The sequence below is a fragment of the Oncorhynchus masou genome, chromosome 9, assembly GCF_036934945.1.
Source record: "Oncorhynchus masou masou isolate Uvic2021 chromosome 9, UVic_Omas_1.1, whole genome shotgun sequence".
NCBI lineage: Eukaryota > Metazoa > Chordata > Actinopteri > Salmoniformes > Salmonidae > Oncorhynchus > Oncorhynchus masou.
The window spans coordinates 66318538-66342087 of NC_088220.1; the positions used below are offsets into that span (position 1 = coordinate 66318538).

Below are 23550 nucleotides of genomic sequence, written 5' to 3' on the forward strand. Positions count from 1 at the left end.
ACAGTTGCACTTGTACATTATGGTATCTCTCCGCTCCTGGAGGACTTATGTTGTGTTCAGAAGTGGGAAAATCGGAAAATAGTACAACTTGTAAACTGGGAGCAAGGAGTGTGCGTTCACATGCCTTCAACTCATCTAGAACACCAATTGGCTGATGGCAAATAAGCTGTAGGCTGCACTTTCAGTTTATGGTTATTATGCTTGTAAACAAAAGGAGTTAAAAACATGTTAGATGGCTTTTTCTAAATGTTTTGTTCCCTTTAACTGCAGAAAATGCTGTTAGAGGTAATTTCCTTAGTACTGTATGTGACATCAGCGTTCAGCATGTGGGAGAAGTCGGAGCTCAGATAGTAGACAAGTTTCCCACTAGTAATTAGCAGTTGGAGGGGTGTTCAAGTGGACTTTTCCCAGTCCTATGCTGGTATTTGAGAACACTATTTGAAAAGTCACCTAAAGCGTGAGAGGAATACTGATGCTGAGGGTTCAGAATGAGGATGACTGGCTACTATTCTGAACTGTGTGGTGAGCTTTCTGGCACCCAGAGCTGCTGAGGCATCATACAAGTGATGTTCCACAGAGTGGAAGAGAAGTCCAGTGGCTATAAGAATCAGGCTGGTTCCCAGACTTGCCCTCAACAAGATCAGCAGCAGACTCCATCTACCATCCTCTGACCAGCTCTCTCCAATCAAGCCATGAACTGACCCCCTCCATCTTCAGAGGATACAGCTTTTAAAGACTTGGCCTCTATTGGCTGACCTGTCATGATTGCTCATTTGTTTGCTTAAAGCGCTTTGAGATTCTATGAAAAGCGATTAACTAGATGTTATGAATACAGAATTATATTTGAGATTCCTGAAGAACATGCTCAGTCACAGATCAGCTCTCTGATCTCACATCCCTTCAGCCTTGCGTGTACCCATATTGGCCCAAACTCCAATAAATACACACTTAATTTGTCCATACTGTACACTGCTTGGTCCCCAGATGATTTCAGTGTGACTGGAATAGTTGTGTTGCACTAGAATTGCCCTCAAATGACAGCTCTGGCACACTGTCCCTAATGCCCACTAACGAATGAGGCAAGTAGCTACCCTTCCAATGGGATCCCATTAGACTGAACATAAGGCGGTTATTGGATGAGGCTTTGGGAAGAGCTGTTCTCCTCAGTTAGCCAATTCCACTCTTACCAACCTGCCAAATCCATTTAGCTGGGGTAGGGGTTAAATGGGGGTAACCCTAAACCCGTGGTCCATTAAGGACCCATCTGGACCCTAGCCATGGCCCTGTCAACCCCTAAAACAACATCTAATTAATGTGCCAATCCAACCCTCACCCAGAAGTGAGGGTGTGGCTAACAGGGACAGAGGTAACATTTGCATTCTGAGTTAGATTTTAACAAACAAGGGCTAGAACCTTGTACCGGAAGAAATGGCTCCATTCCGCAACACTGCAATGTTTCCATAAGAGACAAAACAATTGAATAGGTAGACGCACTTTATTCCTAAAACAGAAGCTGCACCATCTGTAGCGGCACACATTTATATGTACACACAATTCTCTAAATCTGTCATATAAAATATATAATCTGACAACCTGTACCTCATATCCCATTTATCTGAATGCATTGAATTACTGTGCAACAGACTCCGCCACTTTGGCTGAGCTGTAAATCATGTCCACTCAAAAGGAGGGGATATAAATGCCCAGCCTACTTAAATCTGTACATCAGGGCAATACCCTTTGAAAAAATAATAGTCTAAAAGTGGCCTACAGCAAATTCACTTGAGCGGGTTTTGGTTTTGTAATTGAGAAAATTACTTTACATTTTTAACCAATTCCTTTTAAAGTGAAATGGCAATACACAACCTTTAGATTTTTTTTATATATAAAAGATAAAGAAATACAAATGACATTTAAAAACTTACAATAAATAATATATATATATATGCAGGCATTTCATTAAGATAAAATTTTATCAGAAGATTGAAATCTAAGATTATTAAAAAGACTATTCTTCTTTATGAAAAGTCCCTTATCATCCAAAATGGACACTTGGCATTTGATTGATAGGCTAGGACACCTCCAGTGCTGCCATGGAGAAGCTGGCTGGGGGAGATTCCTTATGGCCATGTCCCCAACCTGCAGTGTTGAGGATCCATCAACTTCAGGGAATCCCCTACCATTTGTTTCATGATGAGGTCCATAGATCCCCCTTGATATCCTTGTTCAGAGCATGTTCATGATAAAGTTGTACATCTGGTTGAGCACCACAAAGTGAACAGGCAGACAGGAGCGCCGGTCCTGAGTGGCAGGGTCACACGTCAGCCAGGAGAGGGCGTTGTACTGCTCCAGCACAAACCTTTCAGGGGAAGAGAGCACATCACTAGGTATAACTAAATATACATTCTATTCACCCCTTTTTTCTGCCTATCAAATAAATGTATTGCCCATTTGTTATTTCATATGGCTTCCATTCCATTTGAGCAGTGTACCTGAGCACATCTGAGGTGTGGTTGGAGTCTAGAGGGTGGGAGTGTTTGCTGTGGAGGAGCTCGTCTGATTGGACCGAGGACACGTGGAGGTGCAGGGAGGCCTGGGGAGGGACGACAGAAGGTCAGCTAGAAGAACACCTGAACATCACACCAGTTACATTAGAAAAGGGAACCATTCAAATGACAGGACTCCTGATCAAGTACACATTTAAGTAAAGCATAAATGTGATGCTGAGTTTTAGGACCCGAGAAGAACTTAAGCCTTTGCGAGCAGGTTAACTGTCAGAGGAGTGGAAGATGGGTACCTTGAGGAACAGTGGGCACTGGTTCTGTGCCTGGGGGCAGGCTGACCAGAACCAGTCAGGTAGGGGGCCAGCCTTGGCAGTGGAGATGAAGTAGCCCAGAGCCATAGGCTGCTGCAGGATGTTCAGGGCCTCCTCATGGGACTCCATACGGTCTGTGCTTTGGCCCTGGAACACACAGGGACACCACCAATCCTTATTCAACCCTCATTTACCAGTCGTCAGGTAAGCATACTCCTGCTGGAAGTGTTGTGGAGGGGCAGAGGGGCTTACCTTGCTGCCGTCTCCCCCCTGGTGATAGTGTCCACCCGGGGAGTGAACAGGGGAGGTGGTGGGGGAGTTAGGCAGGATGTTGATGAGGTCAGGGTCCACCATGTCGTTATCAAACAGGTCAAAGATGCCCATCCCATCTGAACCATCTATGGAGAGCGATAAACACAGAGTCATTCAATACTATATCCCAGTAGCTTAGACAGAGAGCTGCTCTGTCTCCCTGTTTCGGGTAACGTCGCCCTGTGTAGAGCCAGACTACAGCCAGAGCCTAGAAATGCATCAACATCTACAGTGTGTGTGTGTGTTACTGACCAGGGTTTATGGGGTTGAAGGCGATGTCTAGGTTCTGTTCGGTGGTGCCGTTGTTCACCTGCACCATGGCCGAGGTGGGGAACACCAGGATGTGGGTGCAGGACGTGTCCTGAGGAGTGCTCAGCTGGGACGTCTGCATGTTCAGAGTGGTGCTGCGGCCAAACACTGAGCCTGTTGACACAGAGTCTACACAGCAGAGAGAGGGGTTACCACGATACAGACATCAAAAACATTTCAGGAAACTCAGTGGACTCAGACGGGGGAAGCAAGGGCGCATTGTGCTGCCATCACTCAAGGTTCAACTTTTGTTAGTTTTTACCTGGCATGATGACAAAGGAGCCTTGAGGCTCCATGGCGACCAGGCAGGCGCTGAGGATGCTGGGTGTGTCTGCGGCAGAGATGCCACACATCCTGCAGGTCTCCTTGAGACGCTTGCTGAGAGACTGCAGGTTCCTTCTGCTCAGCAGCATACTCCAATCTGGAAAACAGAGGGAGATAGAAGATGTTGTCAGTCAGACAACAATAAATATATTGAACAAAAATATAAAATGCAATACCTGACAATTTCAAAGATTTTACTGAGTCACAGTTCATATGAGGCAATCAGTCAATTGAAATAAATTCATTGGGCCCTAATCTATGGATTTTACATGACTGGGAATACAGATATGAATCTGTAGGTCACAGACACCTTCAAAAAAAGGTAGGGGTGTGGATCAGAAAACCACTTCAATGGCTGTGCGAAGTTCCTGGATATTGGCGGAAACTGGAACATGTTGTACACGTTGATCCAGAGCATACCAAACGTGCTCAAAGGGTGACATATCTGGTGATTATGCATGCCAGGGAAGAACTGGGACATTTTCTGCTTCTAGGAATTGTGTACAGATACTTGTAAACATGGGGCCGTACATTATCAAGCTGAACAATGAGGCGATGGTGGCGGATGAATGACACAACAATGGGCCTCAAGATCGTGTCACTGTATATCTGTGTATTGAAATTGCAATCGATAAAATGCAATTGTGTTCGTTGTCCACAGCTTATGCCTGCCCATACTATAACCCCACCACGGGGCTCTCTGTTCACAAAGTTGATATCAGCAAACCACTCGCCCACACGACGCAATACACCCCTCCCGTGTGTCATCTGCCAGGTACGGTTGAAACTGAGATTCATCTGTGAAGAGCACAAATCTCAAGCGTGCCAGTGGCCATCGAAGGTGAGCATTTGCCCACTAAAGTCGGTTACAATGCAGTCCGGTCAAGACCCTGGGGAGGACGAAGAGCAATCAGATGAGCTTCCCTGAAATGTTTTCTGAGTTTGTGCAGAAATTCTTTGGTTGTGCAGACCCAGTTTTATCAGCTGCCCGGATGGCTGGTCTCAGGTGATGCCACAGGATGTAGAGATCCTTGGCTGGCGTTGTTACATGTGGTTCCATTCAATTCTCTGGCAACAACTCTGGAGGACATTTCTACAGTCAACATTCCAATTGCAGACTCCCCCAACTTGAGACATCTGTGGCATTGTGTTGTGTGACAAAACTGAACATTTTAGAGTGACCTTTTATTGTCCCCAGCAGGGGTCTTTTGGATCATCAAGGTATATGCAAGGACTAGCCAAATCTTACCTCATTTGCATACACTGTATAGACTATTCTATTGTGTTATTGACTGTACGTTTGTTTATTCCATGTGTAACTGTGTTGTTTGTGTCGCACTGCTTTGCTTTATCTTGGCTAATTCGCAGTTGTAAATGAGAACTTGTTCTCAACTGGCCTACCTGGTTAAATAAGAAAAAAAAGTGCACCTGTGTAATTATTATGCTGTTTAAATCAGTTCTTGATATGCCACACCTGTCAGGTGGATGGATTATCATGGCAAAGGAGAAATGCTCACTAACAGGGACGTAAACAAATTTGTGTAAAAAAAATGGAGAGAAATAAGCTTTTTGTGCATGTGAAAAATTTCAGAGATCTTTTATTTCAGCTCATGAAACATGGGACCAACACTTAACATGTTAGGCTTATATTTTTTGTTCAGTGTATATCTCCCCCGTCTGGTGGAGTTTGGACTAGTGTGGCATACCTCGTAACTCTCCGTGGCCCATTCTGCCCAGGCGGCCAATCACCACCCTCCAGGGCAGTGATGTCACCTGCACCAAGCCTAGACACCACTCCCACAGCTTCTGCAGGCCCAGTCGTCTGGCTGAGCCCTTTTTCCTCCGAGCCCTGGACAGAGGACACAACAAACAGTCACGAAAGAGAAAGATACCTGAATTGAATTTGTTTGCATGTCAAGTGTCTACCATTTGGCAGGTTGTGTGTCACTGACCTGTTAGGCACATCGATGCTGATGATGCATGTCTCCAGAAGCTCTCCTGATTGGTCAGTACAGGAGGCTAGGAGCCAGCGCTGGTCATGCGACAGGCAGTAGCCCACAAACAGCACATTGTACTTCTGAGAGGCCTCGCCAAACGTCTCCCCTAGCTCTGTCTGCTTGTCCTTGATGGGTGCCAGGATGAACGGTGGTGTGTACAGACGCAGACATTCTGGCCTCTGCACAGGTGTAAAAGTCAAAAGGTCATGGGTCAAACCAATGGTTCCTTATGTTTCACTTAGCAAGCTGTATTTAGTAAGCCATTGTCTTTATTCAACAGAGCAGTGGTCTCTTGGATCATCAAGGTATATGCAAGGACTAGCCAAAGACCAGGATGTTATATTAAACAGACCATTCACATTGTGACAGTTTCTAAAAACCGATCAGCAGTCTAAATAAATCGAGGAATAATATTTGTGAGGTTTTGTGCAGTTTCTTATGTGCGGTTTACCTCTGTGCTCCTCAGTGCCATGTCAATGGCCAGGCCTGGGCCGAAGCCCGTCAGAGCCTTGATGTTGGTGTTGCCGGGGAGGGGCCGTCTGCACTGCGTGAACACTGAGAAGGCCAGGGACTTGAGGTGCTGACCGTACAGATGGCGCTCCTCAATGCGCACCGGCTGCAACAGGTACTGACAGGGAATGATCTGACCAACACAACATATTGTTAGAAACAGCCTTTTTAAACACACCAACCCCCACAGGGGTTTGAGATAACCTGTCTGTAGAGCCAATGTGCTGAACATAAATGTGAATGGTCTGCAGTCTGGCTACATGTGTCAAGTCCTCCATTACCTGCACAGACACACAGTTTCTGATGTGAGGCGGCAGGAACTGGAGCATCTCCACATAGCAGCGCAGCAGACCCAGCGTCCACACACTGGAGTGGGTGTCCCTCTCCCCGTCCTCGTAGCTGAAGGGGTCCACGATGTAAACCACAATGGACGGCGGGAAAGTCACAGCATGGGACTCTCCGTCTGTCGGGATGCCCACCTTGTCTCTCTCCAATGTGCTGTAGAGAGAGCAGCAGTGGCGTCAAAGGTCCAACAGCCAGCCAATAATCAACTAGCTTTAAGTATTAAAAACATTTAGCAGGCCAAATGTTATTTTCCAGACAAGTCTGGTGCATAAAAATGGGAGAGATGGGTAAGGTTTTGCAGTCGTAATTCAACCTATTGCAAGTGCGAGTCAATTACAAATTTGGGGCTACAAGTGGTGCTACAGAAAATCATTTAAACTCCGGGTGACTAAACCTGAGGATGCAAGATGGTGGGGTTACATACGTCTCTACGGGCTCGGTGCTGGCCTGGGGCTGGTTGGCAGTGGGGCCATTCTCCCCTGCAGTCTGAGGACACGTCTGGGGCCCATTCTGGGAGACGCTGCCCTGCAGGCCTGATGTCCCGTATGGTGTGTAGGAGCTGGGCTTGGCCGACGGCATTCCTACTCCCCCTATCCCTCCCATTGCCTGGGGGCCTGTGGAGGAGGGTGGGGTGCTGTTGGTGTTGGCAGGCTGGGCAGTGCCACTGCTGGTGGAGCTCTGGGGACCTGAGGAGGGGGTGGTGGAGCTGGGGGACTGGGAGGAGGAGGACTGAGGGGAGGCCACAGTGGGGCCACGCTGGTTTAACAGAGAGCTGTCCAGAGACTGTCCAGCCAGGTATGGAGCTGAGGAGAGTAACATATAAGTAAAGAAAAAGATAGCCAATGTCAAATATTAAACTCAACTCAGAAAATAACCAATAAATTACATCTGAATATTTGCTTCTTGTACAAGCCACATCAGAGATCATCTCTTATTCAGTACAATCTCCTGAAATAGAAGATGGTCTAATGAAGACGTACCCAGGTCATGCCGGCACACTTGGGCATACAGTTTGAGTTTGCTGAAGGCTTCGCTGTTTCCGTTGCTGCTGGCCATCTTGAGGAACCAGTCACTGAGAGGCTGCTCTGCCCGGTTCCTGCCCTCTGCTGTACCAACCCGCAATATTCCATCTGCATGAGTCTTACAGATTGGTCTGTGCTGACCCAGTCGACAGGCCTGCAAAGAGGAAAAATATGGGTAAATGTACCATTAAAAAAAAAAAAAAAACATGTTTTATTAGACTATCGAGGTTGTCTATGTGCGTGAGAGTGTGTGTCCCCGCTTACCTCGTACGCGGCTGTAAGGTCCTTGAAGAAGCTCTTAGCCCCACGGAGCAGAGCCTCATTCTCGGGACAGATGACTACATAGCCCACGTCCCTGTGGGAGCCGAAGGGGTCCAGCAGCAGCTTTTCCCAGTAAGGCAGGCCGAAGGGCGACAGCACCACAAAGTCATACTCATACCCGACCAGGAAGGTAGGGATGGGGAGGGGCTCTGGAGACTCGTCAGTGCCTAATGGTTCAGAGAGGAGGGACAGTCAGACTCATTGCAGAAGGAGTTGAGGGCGGCAGGTAACCTAGCGGATAGGACCGCTGGGCCAGTACCTGAAAAGTATGCTGTTTGGAATCGACTAGGTGAAACAATATATTGATGTGCCCTTGAGCAAGGTACTTAGACCTATTTGCTCCTTTAAGTCGCTCTGGATCAGAGCGTCTGCTAAATTACAGAAACAAAAAAGTTAAAAAATAAAATGTAGGTTGTCACATTAAACACTTGTTTCTGACCCCAAAAAATCCTGATAAATCTATATGATCATTACATATTTAGAGCGCATGTGATACCAGGGATGGAAAATGCTTTGTGTAAACTTAAACCAGATATAAAGTATGTCGAAAAGATAATGGACCTATATTTTTATATAATATTATATTTGAGAACTACAATAACCAAAATAAAAGCTAGACAATAAGGGTGAACTAAATTTAGTAGTATGGATTTTGTCATTATGTTTAAGCAAAAGAACACAGCATTAACAAAGTCAAAATTCATGGATTGCAGGAAATTATATTTCAAACGGCAAAGTTGTCAACTCCATGACAAAATGTAAAATTGAAGGAAATTTGCATTAAACTGCAAGATTCTCTCAGCTCCACGGTAAAACGTGGAGTAGAATAGCACAAAATGTGCCATTTTTCTTCTTCCAGTTCTCAGCTCCGTGGAGACATTTATAGAATTGCAAGAATTCTATTCAATTCAGCCACACCAACAGGCCACCACCTAAGCCTGTTTTTGATCCAGAAAAAACCCTGGATCTTTATGTATTATTATTGCTTGATTTTTAAAGTCCTTGTGTTTACCGTAGGATCCCCTGCCGGCCATCTTGTGAAACTGCTGCCAGGTGAGAGGTCCCTGAACGCCCCAGGAACGTACGCTTCTCTTCTTCTGGATGGCATCTTGGAGTACAGGCTGAAGGGAGAGCAGCACCCGCAGCACGTCCTGAGAGAACAGCCTGCTCACTTCTGCAGCTGGAGGGGGAGACAAGAGGGTGGGAAGGCTCAGAATCATACATTTAACCAAGAAGACTGGGTTTTTACATAAGAGGAGTAGGAAGATAGTGGAAAAGAAGTAAAGAGTAGGAGTAAGTTTGTGCATTATCAATGAGTGAAGGAGCAGACTCACCTTTGCGTTTAGGCCAGTTGTGTAGACACGTGCTCTTAACCAGCACCTCGTCCACCTTGCCTCCTGACATGTTGTCCATGAACTGCCGGCCATGCTCCAGAGCCATGTAGCAGTCGTTATAGCAGTCCCTCTCCTCTACCCGTAGAGAAGAGTGAGAGGGGCCGGAGGACAACGCCTTGGGGTACTCCACCCCAGCCATGCGGGAGAATGGGTTGGTGCACTGGTCCTGCAGCAACAGGATGAGCTCGTCTGGGGGCCTCTCGGTGGGGTTGCCGGTCCTGTGAAGGGAGGCAGCGCGCAGCTCCTGGAAACGCCTCTCAGAGTCCCGGCCGGCGTCCGAGCCACGCCCCACCACGTCCAGCTCATCCTCCAGGAAGAGACCGGCCGAGCTGCCGTAGCGACGGTTGACCACGGCGCTGAAACCACAGGTGCAGGGGTACTGGGCCTCGCCGTTGTCGTTAAGATACACGCCCACATCAGCGCCACGGATGTTCATGTTGCACACACACACGCAGCAGCTGTCAAAGTTACAGTCCTTGAAGAGGTTCATGACAGACTCAGAGAGGATGAGGGTGACGTAGAGGCTGTGGGCCTCGGGGATGGAGGGCACAGTGGCTGGCTCCACTGAGCTGAGAGGTCGGCAAGTAGAAGGGGTGGAGGCAGGCGAGTAGAGGTCAGAGTTGTCGTATTTGAGCGATCCCTGGACACTGGCAGGCCCTCTTGGGGTGCGTGGGGTACGGGGAGTGCGTGGGGTGGGGGCGGAGAAGCGGGGTGTGGCCGGGGAGGGCAGGATGCCCGTGCCGCTGTTGCTGGGTGGGGCACTGTTGGACATGAAGGGAGTGTGGGTCTGTGGTGTGTAGCTCTGGTAGTCTGGCTCCACACTGGGGATGTTACTGAAATAAGGAGACAACAGCACACACATTAAAACCCCTGACACATGTGGGTATATGAGACTTGCATAACTCAAGAGGACCAGTCTGATTGGTTACCCGTCTTTGGTGAGGAGGCCCATGGTTGGCACAGGGGGTATGAGCTCCAGTTTGCCCATGTTCCAGCTGGGTGTGTAAACACAGTCCTCTGGCAGCTTGATGGGCATCATACACTGACTGGGCAGCATCTTCAGCGGAGCAAACATGGAGCAGCCCGTGAATGCCCTGCACGCCTCTGACTTATAAACAAACGAGAAGTCCTGGAGGTATGTGGGAAGAGAATGAAAATAAGCCACTAACACTTCAGCAAGTCTAAGCTAAGAAAAAGTATTGAAGCAGACACCAGCATGAATAGACAGTGTCAGTCTTATCCCCCTCCCCCCCAAAAAAACAATCTTGCACTTGTATTTTCCTACAAGCACCGGCCTGGATAACCTCGGAGGGAAAAATGTACTTAACTTCAAGTCATTCTGGATAAGAGTACCTGCTAAATGACTAAAATGTAGAACTTCCACGCGAGGCTGAAGTGTTCAAAGGCCAATTAAAGGCCCGGTGCAGTTACAAATGAGATTTTACTGTGCTTAAAAGTATTTCCACACAAGGTTAAAATAATACTGTGAAAATGATAATGTAAGAGCTGTTTGAAAAGACCACCTGGAAATTCTGCCCATTTTGGTGGGATGAAGTTTTGGCATGCCTGGCGACATCAAGTTAATAGACCAAAAACAAAGAGCATTTCAAACCTCTGCTAATAAAGGCTATTTTTCAGGTTACATATCCCTCCCATTATGCTCATCCAATTAGGCCCCACACTCCAACCACTCCCAGACAGTACTAAGAAAATTCTTGCTTGAGAAATTGCTCTTTGCTCAGAAGCCATGAAGTGCTTTGAAAGGCTGGTCATGGCTCACATCAACACCATTATCCTAGGAACATTAGACCCACTCCAATTTGCATACCACCCTAACAGATCCACAGATGATGCAATCTCTATTGCACTCCACACTGCCCTTTCCCACCTGGACAAAAGGAACACCTATGTGAGAATGCTATTCATTGACTATAGCTCAGTGTTCGCCACCATAGTGCCCTCAAAGCTCATCAATAAGCTAAGGACCCTGGGACTAAACACCTCCCTCTGCAACTGGATCCAATACTGCCTGAAGGGCCACCCCCGGGTGGTAAGGGTAGGCAACAACATATCTGCCACGCTGATCCTCAACACAGGGGCCCCTCAAAGGTGCGTGCTCAGTCCCCTTCTGTTCTCCCTGTTCACCCATAACTGCATGGCCAGGCACGACTCCAACACCATCATTAAGTTTGCCGATGACAACAGTGGTCGGCCTGATCACCGACAATGATGAGACAGCCTATAGGGAGGTCAGAGACCAGACCGTGTGGTGCAAGGACAACAACCTCTCCCTCAACATGATCAAGACAAAGGAGATGATTGTGGACTACAGGAAAAGGAGGACCAAGCACGCCCCCATTCTCATCGACAGGGCTGTAGTGGAGCAGGTTGAGAGCTTCAAGTTCTCAACTTGTTCTCACAACAACAAACTAACATGGTCCAAGCACACCAAGACAGTCGTGAAGAGGGCATGACAAAACCTATTCCCCCTCATGAGACTGAAAAGATTTGGCATGGGTCCTCAGATCCTCAAAAGGTTCTACAGCTGCACCAGAGAGCATCACTGCCTGGTATGGCAACTGCTCAGCTTCTGACAGCAAGGCACTACAGCGGATAGTGCGTATGGCCCAGTACACCACTGGGGACAAGCTTCTGCCATCCAGGACCTCTATACCAGGCAGTGTCAGAGGAAGGACCTAAAAATTGTCAAAGACTCCAGCCACCTTAGCCATAGACGCTTCTCTCTGTTACCGCACAGCAAGCAGTCCCGGAGCACCAAGTCTAGGTCCAAGGATCTTTTAAACAGCTTCTACCCCCAAGCCATAAGACCCCTGAACATCTAATCAAATGGATACCAAGACTATTTGCATTGCTCCCCCCTCTTCTACACTGCAGCTACTCTGTTGTTATCTATGCCAGTCACTTTAATAACTCTACATATTACCTCGACACTGGTGCCCCCGCACATTGACCTTGTACCAGTACACTGTATATAGCCACGCATTTCACTGTAATGTCTATAGCTGTTGTATTCGGCACACGTGACAAATAAAATTTGATTATATTTTTTACCATTTCAATTGAAAACAATAACAGTAAGGTACTTAATTATCACCCAGAAATGATTTGATATCGAGATGAAAATGGCTGCATTGGGCCTTTAAGTTACCTTGATCTCAGAGGGCTTGGGGCTGCAGAAGCCTTCCTCCACCTCCATCTTGTAGTGGCTGCTAAACTGGCTCCCATCCAGCAGAGTGAGGCCCACCCCGGCCTCCAGGCCACCGTAGTCCTTGCCCGCAGTGTTCATGGGGGAGTAGCCAATCATGTGTTGCTCCAGGGAGGGAGGGGTGGGGAACATCTTGTGCAGGTCAGCTGAGCCTGGGGACAGGAAGGTGAAAGGGGGAATCACCCTATTGTTTGGTAAATTAATGTAGGATACAGTTATGACCTAAAGAGGAACTTTAGGGAAGGAATTGGAGAAAGGGAACATACTTATGCAGGACAGAGGGTCCAGATTTGATGTTTTGTGTTCCTTACTGCCAAACTTGTCTCCATGAACTCCTGCTCTCCTGGATCCAGGCTGCTGGGGACAGAACATTTAGAATGTTTTAAAACAGGCTTTGATCAAAACATGTAGAGAATTTTTAAGACTTTACACAATGTTCTGTTAGCAAAGTATCAACGGGAGATATGGAAACAGACAAAAGGATACTTGTATTTCCCTCACCAACTGCAAACATCTGCTATCTGAGCAGCTAACCGATCGCTGCAGCTGTACATAGTCTATCGGTAAATAGCCCATCCATTTTTACCTACCTCATCCCCATACTGTTTTTATTTATTTACTTTTCTGCTCTTTTGCACACCTATATCTCTACCTGTACATGACCATCTGATCATTTATCACTCCAGTGTTAATCTGTAAAATTGTAATTATTCGCCTACCTCCTCATGCCTTTTGCACACAATGTATATACTCTTTTTTTCTTCTTTTTTTCTACTGTGTTATTGACTTGTTAATTGTTTACTCCATGTGTAACTCTTTGTTGTCTGTTCACACTGCTATGCTTTATCTTGGCCAGGTCGCAGTTGCAAATGAGAACTTGCTCTCAACTAGCCTACCTGGTTAAATAAAGGTGAAATAAAAAAAATAAAAAATAAAAACAAACAAAAACAATGTCCCCCCCAATATAGATGAGAACTACAGTGCCTTAGGTAAGTATTCATACACCTCTTAATTTATTCCACATTGTTGTTACAGCCCGAATTCAAAACTGGAGTAAAAAAATAATTCCCACCCATCTACACACAATTTCCCATGACAAAGTGAACAGATGTTTTGAGAAATATTTTTCATTTCATTCATTTAAATAAGTATTCACACCCCAGTCAATACTTCGTAGAAGCACCTTTGGTGGCATTTACATCTTTGAGTTGTCATGGGTATGTCTGTATCCGCTTTGCACATCTGGATTTGGGGATTTTCTCCCATTCTTCCTTGCAGATTTTCTCAAGCTCTGTTAAATTAGATTGGGAGCAGCAGTGGACAGCAATCTTCAAGTCATTCCACAGATTGTCAATGAGATTCAAGTCTGGGCAACTCAAGGAATTTCACATTCTTGTTCGGAAGCCAATCCAGCCTTGCTTTGGCTGTATGCTTGGAGTCGTTGTCCCGTTGGAAGGTAAATCTTTGCCACAGTCTAAGGTTGTTTGCACAATAAAGCAGGTTCTTATCAAGTATTTACCTGTATTTGGCTCCATTCATTCCCCCCCTCTATTCTTAGTCTTCCAGTCCCTGCCGCTGAAAAGCATCCCCATTACATGATGCTGACACCACCATGCTTCACAGTAGGGATAGGGTGTTAGATGTGTGATGAGCTGTGCTTGGTTTTCTCCAGACATTGCGCTTTGCATTCAGGCAAAATAGTAAATGTTTTGCTTCATCGGACCACATTATATTTTGCCTTATGCTCAGTCTTTCACATGCCTTTTTTCATGCCTTGTGCCGTCATGTGCCTTTTTCCTCAGGAGAGGCTTCTGTCTGGCCACTCTTCTATAAAGCCTAGATTGCTGAAAGGCTGTATAGACTGTAGAGATCGATGTCCTTCTGGCAGGTTCTCCCATCTCAGCCAAGGAACTCCGTAGTTCTGTCAGAGTGTTCATTGGGTTCTTGGTCACCTCCCTGACCAAGGTACTTCTTGCTGGGTTGCTCAGTTTGGTCAGACAGCCAGCTCTAGCCAGAGTCTGGGTAGTTCCAATTTTTCAACACTCTAGAAATTTTATACCCTTGCCGATTCACAATTCTGTCTCTACGACATCTACCGACAGTTGATTCAACTTAATTGTGTAGTATCAGTTCTTACATGCACGGTCAACTGTGGGACCTTATATAGACAGGTGTGTTTCTTTCTAAAAAATCAACTGAATTGGCTATAGCTGGACTCCAATCAAGTTGTGGTAACATCAAGGATGATCAAAGGAAATTTGATGCGCCTGAGCTCAATTTGGACTGTCATAGCAAAGGAGTCCATTTAATTTTCAATAAATTTGCTAAAATCTCTAAAAACACGTTTTAATTTGGTCAGTATGGGGTAGTGTAGATGGGCAAGAATTTGTATTGAATCTATTTTGAATTCAGGCTGTAGCACAACAAAATGTGGATTAAGTCAAGGGGTATGAATACTTTCTCAAGGCAATGTATACTCTACTGACCGCTAGCTCGTCTTCGTCTGAGTTGAAGAGGTTGTCCAGGTCGTTGATGGACACAGCCAAGTCTGTCTCATGGATAAGGCTGGTGGAGGGTACAGGCTTTCCACCAGCTGCACCCTGACCATCTGCACATACACAGAGAAAGACAAACAAAGGAAGTCCCCTCAGTAACCACTCTGGATGACCATTTTATTGACATTCCAATCTTTTATAGTTTTACAGGAGTGATTAAAACAAAGTCTTCAACAATAAGGAAATGCTCACCATCTGCTGAGGTTCCACTGCCATCGTCACCCTAAGAGAAACAAACACCAGCATAAAACGTGTTATTCTCTTGGCATCTGCTACATCAGTGGTTCCCAACCAGGGGTACTAAGACCACTGGGGGTACTTGAGAAGACTCATGAGACCATAAGCTTACTGGTAAAATGCACGAGGGAGTACTTTAAGGGGTACTACAGGCAAAGCAAAATTCAGTTGGTGGTACAGTAAGCAAAAAAGGTTGGGAACCACTGTGCTACACAGCATCCCATAAGCAAAGGCGTAGTATACAAGTCAGTCAACTGAACTAACAAATCCTACCACGTTAGGTAAGATTAGGAAAAGTGTATAAGGATAACTATGGAATTAATTATTAGAAACTCATGTTTGATACTCACCTTGTGTCTCTTGCTGGTCTCTCTGTCCGAGCCAGGTTTGTCCTTCTTGTCAGTGAAAGTGAACTCCTCGTCTCCCTCCACGAAGGCATAGGGGTCTGGCTCCTCCTCCTGATCCTCGTCAGCCATGGCAGCCACCAGGTGGCTGTTCCTCCTCTGGGTGTAGGTCCTTACCAGGTCTTCAGACACCTTCAGAGGCCTGCCAGAGCCAGACATCAATCTGAGAGGAGACAATGTTACATAGATGATCAGTAATCATGTGAAAGGAGGGTAAACTGCATATATAAAATGCTCCAAGTGGATGAACACAGAGAGAGAGGGAGAAACCAAATATCTATCATAGCCACTCATCACCTTGGTGCTTATAGTAAGGTTTATCATTAAATGTTGAAAGAGAGGGGTGGTGTACTCACTCTGTGACAGAGACAATGTTCTCCTGCCCTCCTCCTTCCCCGGAGTCATCCTGTAGTTTGTCCACAGGCAACAATGGTGTGAAGAAGTCGGAGGTCTTCTTCCGTGGCAGGTTGAAGTATTTCCAGGGGTTGTGGGCCGAGTCTTCGTTGGGGTTGATGGCTGATCCCACATAGACAGTGGGTTCCAGGGAATCAGGGTAGGCAGGTGGGAAAGGCAGAGGCAGGGGCTCCAGGTGGGGCTCGTCAGGCGAGGTCTTTTGGGGAAGCAGGCAGGGCTCGGAGGAGGGGGGGTAGAAGTGTTGGTGGATGGGCGTGGAGGAGCTCTTCATGGCCCCAGGGTCTTCCTCCCCGCGCTCGCAGGGGTGGGGGCTGAGAGGAGGGGGCTGGGGGGAGCCGGCCAGGTCTTGGAGGGGCCTGTGGGTGTGCAACATGGGGGCTTTGGAAGGGGCCGTGTCCACGTGGTGCAGGCTGGGGTAGGGGCCCTCATCCTGGGTTCTCATACACAGCCTCTGGGGCTCCATGGCCTGCTCCTCAAACACATAGCTGCGGTGGTGGAAGGGTGTCTGGGGCCTCTTCTGCTGCTTCTCCCCCTTCTCCAGCTTCTCGCCCAGCTTGTGTTTGGGTAGCGGCTGTGAGGGCTGGCCCACCGACGGGGGGTTTCCTGAGGTGCTGCCTGATCGTTGCTTCTGGTTTTTATGCCTGGGGTAAAGAGAGAAATTATTTAAATAGCAATTTACTGAATGTTCACTTCCAAGGTGTCTATGATTAAAACAGATCCCCTAAAGCATGCATTCCCAAACTGGGGATGTGATTATTCTTATTCTTTTTTTTTACATTTTCAGACAGTCCATTTTTAATTTCCAACAGGGCTATACACAAGGTTTTCCCCTCGCTTGAGTAGCCTTGTTTCACTGACAAAAACTAAATTAAACCATCTAGTGTTCAGCGAAATAACACCAATGTCAAATACAGGTAGCCTAGTCAAATAATTAACATCTAAACATTACTCTCTCGTGGGAATTCTATTAACGGTCCGTATGTAGCTGCTGCTCATTCAGTTTGCTCGAAAATGGATGAATGGTTAAAAAAAAGAAAAAAAGAAGCAAGGCCCGCATCCATAGACACATTACTACACCTGCACCTGTCGACGACAAGTTGTTCTGCTTCCACGAGCACATCCAATGCTTGCATTAGTAATTCTACATTTGTTGTTAACCCAGCTGCATGGACACTGACAGTTGTGAATCTGATGCAGCCGAAGAGCTACTGCCCCCTTACCCAGGAAAGCACCTTACAGACAGGGACGTTGGACCATCGAAGAGGTGCAAATACGATGATAACATCGATTTGGGGTTCACTTATATTGGGAGCAGTGCCTTTCCTCAGGCAGTGTGTTATAGGTGCAAAGTACTCTCACAACTCGATGAAACCTTCACTCTTGCGCAGACATTTAGAAGCAAAAACATGCCAATTTAAAAAATAAGCCACGGGAGTTAGAGAATTAAGATGCCTTTCAAGTAGTAAGACGCGTATAAAAGCAACAGATACCATTAATAAGGAGCTAGAAGCGTCTTATATGGTGAGCTAACGAGTGGCTAGGACAGGCAAGCCCCATACTATTGCGGAGGACTTTATTCTTCCTGCTGCCGCAGATATGGCTGGTGGAAAAGGCCCAAAAAAAAACTATACTAACAATGCCTTCATCAAACACTTTCACGATGCATCAGCATCATGGCAGGAGATGTTTTGAAACAATTACTGCTGCGCATACAACCCAGTGAATTGTGTGTTACAGCTGGATGAGCCAACAAACATGGCAGGCCTGGCACAGCTCCTGGTATATGGCGTTTATGGGGGGTCAATTAAGGAAGACCTCTTCTGCAAACCACTGGAATATTTTTTTTAAGTACTGGAGAGCTTTGTGATGGATCTTGACTTTGGTGGTCAAGATGAGTTGGTATCTGTACTGATGGCGCAAAAGCCATAACAGGGAGACATAGTGGAGTGGTAACGTGCGTGTAGGCAGTTGCTCCTGACACCACTTGGGTACACTACAGCATCCACCGAGAGGCTCTTGCTGCCAAAGGAATGCCTGACAGCTTGAGATATGTTTTGGACACTACAGTGAAAATTGAGGCTATGATTAAGAAGTTGGAGCTCTTCTCTGTCTACATTAACAAGGACAACAGACAGGTCTTTCCATCATTGTATGATTTGTGCAAATGAACTCAAGCTTTCGGACAATGTCAAATGTGATAGAGTGGCTTGCAAAAATATTCACCCCCCTTGGCATTTATCCTATTTTGTTGCCTTACAAACTGGAATTAAAATTGATTTTGGGGGGTTTGTAATCGTGTGATTTACACAACATGCCTACCACTTTGAAGATGCAAAATATTTTATTATTATTGTGAAACAAGAATTAAGACAAAAAAAAACAGAACTTGGCATGCATAACTATTCACCCCCCCAAAGTCAGTAATTTGTAGAGCCACCTTTGCAGCAATTACAGCCGCAAGTCTCTTGGGGTGTGTGTCTATAAGCTTGGCACATCGAGCCACTGGGATTTTTTTTCCCATTCTTCAAGGCAAAACTGCTGCAGCTCCTTCAAGTTGGACGGGTTTTGCTGGTGTACAGCAATGTTTAAGTCATACCACAGATTCTCAATTGGATTGAGGTCTGAGCTTTGACTGGGCCCTTCCAAGTCATTTAATGTTTCCCCTTAAACCACACGAGTGTTGCTTTAGCAGTATGCTTAGGGTTATTGTCCTGCTGGAAGATGAACCTCTGTCCCAGTCTCAAATCTCTGGAAGACAAACAGTTTTCCTTAAAGAATTTCCCTGTATTTAGCGCCATTCATCATTCCTTCAAATTTGACCAGTTTCCCCGTCCCCACAGCATGCTGCTGGCACCACCATGCTTCACTGTGGGGATGGTGTTTTCCTTGATGGCCAAAAAGCTCAATTTTAGTCTCATCTGACCAGAGTACCTTCTTCCATATGTTTGGGGAGTCTCCCAAAAACCTTTTGGCAAACACCAAAATGTGTTTGCTTATTTTGACTTTAAAGCAATGGCTTTTTCTGGCCACTCTTCCGTAAAGCCCAGCTCTGTGGACTGTACGGCTTAAAGTGGCCCTATGGATAGATACTTCAATCTCCGCTGTGGAGCTTTGCAGGTCCTTCATGGTTATCTTTCATCCCTTTGTTGCACCTCTGATTAATGCCCTCCTTGCCTGGTCCGTGAGTTTTGGTGGGCAGCCCTCTCTTGGCATGTTTGTTGTGGTGTCATATTCTTTCCATATTTTAATAATGGATTTAACGGTGCTCTGTTGGATGTTCAAAGTTTATTCTGATATTTTTTTTTTAGAACCCAACCCTGATCTGTACTTCTCCACAACTTTGTCCCTGCCCTGTTTGTAGAGCTCCTTGGTCTTCATAGTGCCACTTGCTTAGCGGTGTTGCAGATTCTGGGGCCTTTCAGAACAGTGACATGTGACAGATCATGTGACATTTAAATAAAGTCCACCTGTGTGCAATATTACTAATTATGTGACTTCTGAAGGTAGGTCTTCATAGCAAAGGGAGTGAATACATATGCATGCACCACTTTTTCGTGTTTTAGAATTTTTTTCATTTCACTTCACCAATTTCGACTATTTTGCATCTGTCCATTACATGAAATCCAAATAAAAATCATTGTAAATTACAGGTTGTAATGCAACAAAATTGGAAAAACACCAAGGGGGATGAATACTTTTGCAAGGTACTGTAGTGAAGCACATGAGTGAATGTGCAATTACACCGGTACTTTCCCAAAACAGGTGACACAAACTGGATTCGTTATCCTTTTCATGCCCTGCCTCCAGTCCACTTACCGATATCTGAACAAGAGAGCCCCGTCGAAATTGCAACAAGTGGTTCTGTGAAAAATGTATTTAATCAGAAGCCACTTCCAGATTTCTGCGCTCAAAGTAACTTGCCTTGGCAAAACGCGCTGTTAAGACACTGATTGAGTGTATTCTCAGCCCTCACTAGCATGACAACTAAATACAGACACAGACTGTGTGTGGAAAAGTATTTAAGACAGACACTCTCTAATACAACCCAACATTGCAAAGGTATGTGCATCCTTTCAAGCACACCCTTCTCATCAACCTGTGTTGAGTTATTCACAATTTTCGATGAACAAATAAAGTTTTATATGTAAGATGACTAAATAAAGAGCAAAATTATATTTAAAAATATTATTATTTGTGCCCTGGTACTAATAAGAGCTCTTTGTCACTTCCCACAAGCCGGGTTGTGGAAAACTCACTCGTTCTTATGTTTAATAAATGTATCGTATAGTGTGTGTGTGTGTGTGTGTGTGTGGCAGGCTTACAATGATGGCAACAACAACAAAAAACATTTGAGAATGCGCTGACCCTGGTGCTAGAGGGGGTACGCAGCTGGAGGTTGAATGTTTGAAGGGGTACGGGACTATAAAACATTTGGGAACCACTGCCCTAAAGGACTCTGGTGAGTTATGGGGGGAAATTATCAGCCTAAAACACGTGTAAAATATGGCCCACAGGCCAGATCTGGCCCATGACAATTCTCTCCAGCTTTCACAATGATTTGGGTTGTCAATTCATTTTGGCCCGCTTCCATACCGCACACGACGTGCAGCACTACAAGTCCCAGCAAGCACTGCCAACTTGTTGAGCGCCAAAGGCAGTGCATTGCCACACACACCTCCTCCCAGACTCAGGAGACAGCCAGACATCTTCGTGTCAAAAAGCTATTAGATTAAGGATTCACACAGAGTATAAATTACTACTAAAGGACACACACGCAAGTATAAATTAGTTAACATTTGAGTCATCTACTTTATGAAATTACAGCCCGATGTGCTTGCACATCAACTCAACATCAATTGCGCTGTCCCGTTTTTAGCACGTAGCAGAGGAAAGTACACAGGAAGTCCTCCTAGGCTACTAAAATGTTGCAGTCTGGCTTCGGTTTTTGAAGCTTGACCATGAATAACCCACCAAAAAAAAAAACCTCAAATATGTTTTACTAGGGTCGCAGCATATTAGCCAACGCACATCTGCAAGCATAGGATGGACAAATATTATTTATCTTGTTTCGTGTTAAAGTGCTATATACAGCACCCCATGGTCAATATTTACATTTTTAAAGGCGCATATTTTTCCAATAAAACAAATGCCAGTGTGGGTTGAAGTTGTATGCACGTTATATTCTAAAAACAAACATTATTTCTGGCCTGTAAATTATTTTTATTCAATATGGCCCGTGTGGTGATTGAGTTAGACAATCCTGGCCTACAACAACCCCCACCGTTATAAACATGATCCACAGTACCTTGAGCAGTTGCAGTGTGCCCTATGCGAGAATTCCACAAAATCCCACACTCCTGTTTTGTCCCCCTCCTCCTCCTCACAGGTACCATTGGTCAATGTAGCAAACTTCCTCCTGACAAAGAACCAGACAAACAGAGCTCAGCAGACAGACTCCTTCAATAGACCAGTAGTATACGAATCAGTAGGGTGATTTGACTTGTAGTGTACGTACTTGTTCTGGGCCCGGTTGGTAGTGCACTCCTGCCACACGCTCTCCACCACCTGGGCAGCCAGCCTGCGGGGGATCTTGCTGCCGTGGATACCGCTGCTGTTGGAGCTGAAACCATCCACTGTCGAGCAGAGCTTCAACCACCTCTGTGCTGCCTGAGAATCTACATGGGAAAAGAAAGTAACACTTACGTGATAATGCCCGAGAAGCCGGTGTTTGGAAGATATATATAGGCACAGGTGTTAGTCCCGCGAAGAAGTCGAGGGCCGGCAAACCGTGACAATATAGTCACCAAACACTGGCTTCGAGGACATTATCACTTATACAACAGGTTACCAACATATTTAAATAATGATTGACATATTTTCATTCATAAACATTCTGGGGCCTCCTGAGTGTGGCAGCGGTCTAAGGCACTGATCAGTGCTCAAGGCGTCACTACAGATCAGAGTTCAATCAAGGGCTGTGTCGCAGCCAGCCGCAACCAGGAGACAGCGTCGTCCAGGTTAGGGGGGGTTTTGGCCTCCATGCCCACTGGCTTCGGGTCGCCAGCTGTGCGGTGTTTCCTTCAACACAAATGGTGCGGCTGGCTTCCAGGTTAAGCAAGCAGTGTGTCAAGAAGCCGTGCAGCTTGGCTGGCTCATGTTTTTTGGAGGACGCATGGCTCTCAAACTTCGCCTCTCGAGTCCACACGGGAGTTGCAACAACCGGATAAGACTAACTACCAATTGGACATAACGAAATTGGGGATAAAAAGGGGGGAGGTAGCAAAAAAACCTACTTTGTTTTGATGTATTTAGTCATACTATTTCATCTTTCCACAAGATGTAGTCCTGACACAAATCTAGGGTTGCTACCCAAGCCGGCTAGTCATTCGTTCTATCGGTTCGGTTGCCAGAGACATAACCCAGTCGTTAGTGTCTTTTTGTTCTAAATCTAAGGACACGACTCGGGCGTTCGTTCTAAATGTTCCGTTGCCATTGTAACAGTATAGCTTCCGCCCCTCTCTTCGCCCCAACCTGGGCTCGAACCAGGAACCCTCCGCACACATCAACTGCCCCCCACAAAGCATCGTTTCCCATCGCTCCACAAAAACAGCAGCCCTTGCAGAGCAAGGGGAACAACTACTTCAAGGTCTCAGAGTGAGTGACGTTACCGATTTAAACACTATTAGCGCGCACCCCTCTAACTAGCTAGCCATTTCACATTGGTTACACCATGATGGCTGACAACGTTCTTATCCCTTACTTGCTAGCCAGCCAACTTCAACTAACAGTCACGTCAAACAGTTTTTTGGGGGATACATTCATAACAATGAGCTAATGATGCGCGATTTCACCTGGCATTGGCTCTCTCGCCAGGCCACTGTTGAGAAGAGATAGCCAAATACACAGCGAACACAATCACTTCAAACTGGAGCAAGAATGACAGCAAACTAGCTGCATTATGTATTTTCCGATTGACATTTCTTTGTGTGGGTGTGTAAATATAACACATATACATAAACACACAAAAATATTGCTGATTCATGATTTCGACTGACTGAGAAAAGCTGCCAATCTGTCTGTCTAGTCCCAACTCCAGAAACGCTCATTACTATGGGGACAGCAGGAGATCGAATTTCAATATTGAAACAATTTTGCAAATGTCAGAGATAGAAAGCAAGGTTAATACAAATCTCCGCAGTTGAAAACCAAATGTTAGTCGAAAAGAAATGGGAGATAATGTCTAGATGGTTTTTAGTGTAGATCTAGTATATAAATTGTCTGGCTGGGCTGATGAGACTGGATTGCACAGTCAGATGGTAGAGTAAATAGGCATTTCAACGTCAGATTTAGACAGTGGTAACTTGT

General features: G+C 45.9%; 1 protein-coding gene across 2 annotated transcripts in view; it reads right to left on the reverse strand.

Moving 5' to 3' along the window:
• Nucleotides 1-1481: 1481 nt before the first annotated feature.
• Nucleotides 1482-23550, reverse strand: part of LOC135546502 (mediator of RNA polymerase II transcription subunit 13-like) — a 32415-nt gene continuing 10346 nt past the window's right edge. The window contains exons 7-30 of one of the 2 annotated variants that reach the window (XM_064974987.1): nucleotides 21701-21860; nucleotides 21491-21601; nucleotides 16128-16826; nucleotides 15718-15934; nucleotides 15323-15353; nucleotides 15062-15183; nucleotides 12842-12929; nucleotides 12519-12727; nucleotides 10279-10478; nucleotides 9290-10182; nucleotides 8968-9135; nucleotides 7899-8122; nucleotides 7593-7788; nucleotides 7037-7415; nucleotides 6549-6765; nucleotides 6209-6400; nucleotides 5713-5936; nucleotides 5467-5609; nucleotides 3699-3857; nucleotides 3380-3565; nucleotides 3068-3213; nucleotides 2798-2962; nucleotides 2493-2593; nucleotides 1482-2359 (exon numbers count right to left, since the gene is read on the reverse strand). In XM_064974987.1, coding sequence (XP_064831059.1) covers nucleotides 2227-2359; nucleotides 2493-2593; nucleotides 2798-2962; nucleotides 3068-3213; nucleotides 3380-3565; nucleotides 3699-3857; nucleotides 5467-5609; nucleotides 5713-5936; nucleotides 6209-6400; nucleotides 6549-6765; nucleotides 7037-7415; nucleotides 7593-7788; nucleotides 7899-8122; nucleotides 8968-9135; nucleotides 9290-10182; nucleotides 10279-10478; nucleotides 12519-12727; nucleotides 12842-12929; nucleotides 15062-15183; nucleotides 15323-15353; nucleotides 15718-15934; nucleotides 16128-16826; nucleotides 21491-21601; nucleotides 21701-21860 — 5363 coding nt within the window. In that variant the 3' untranslated portion in view covers nucleotides 1482-2226. Of the gene's footprint in view, nucleotides 2360-2492; nucleotides 2594-2797; nucleotides 2963-3067; nucleotides 3214-3379; nucleotides 3566-3698; nucleotides 3858-5466; nucleotides 5610-5712; nucleotides 5937-6208; nucleotides 6401-6548; nucleotides 6766-7036; nucleotides 7416-7592; nucleotides 7789-7898; nucleotides 8123-8967; nucleotides 9136-9289; nucleotides 10183-10278; nucleotides 10479-12518; nucleotides 12728-12841; nucleotides 12933-15061; nucleotides 15184-15322; nucleotides 15354-15717; nucleotides 15935-16127; nucleotides 16827-21490; nucleotides 21602-21700; nucleotides 21861-23550 lie in introns of both variants that reach the window. The other variant, XM_064974986.1, reaches the window with a different exon arrangement.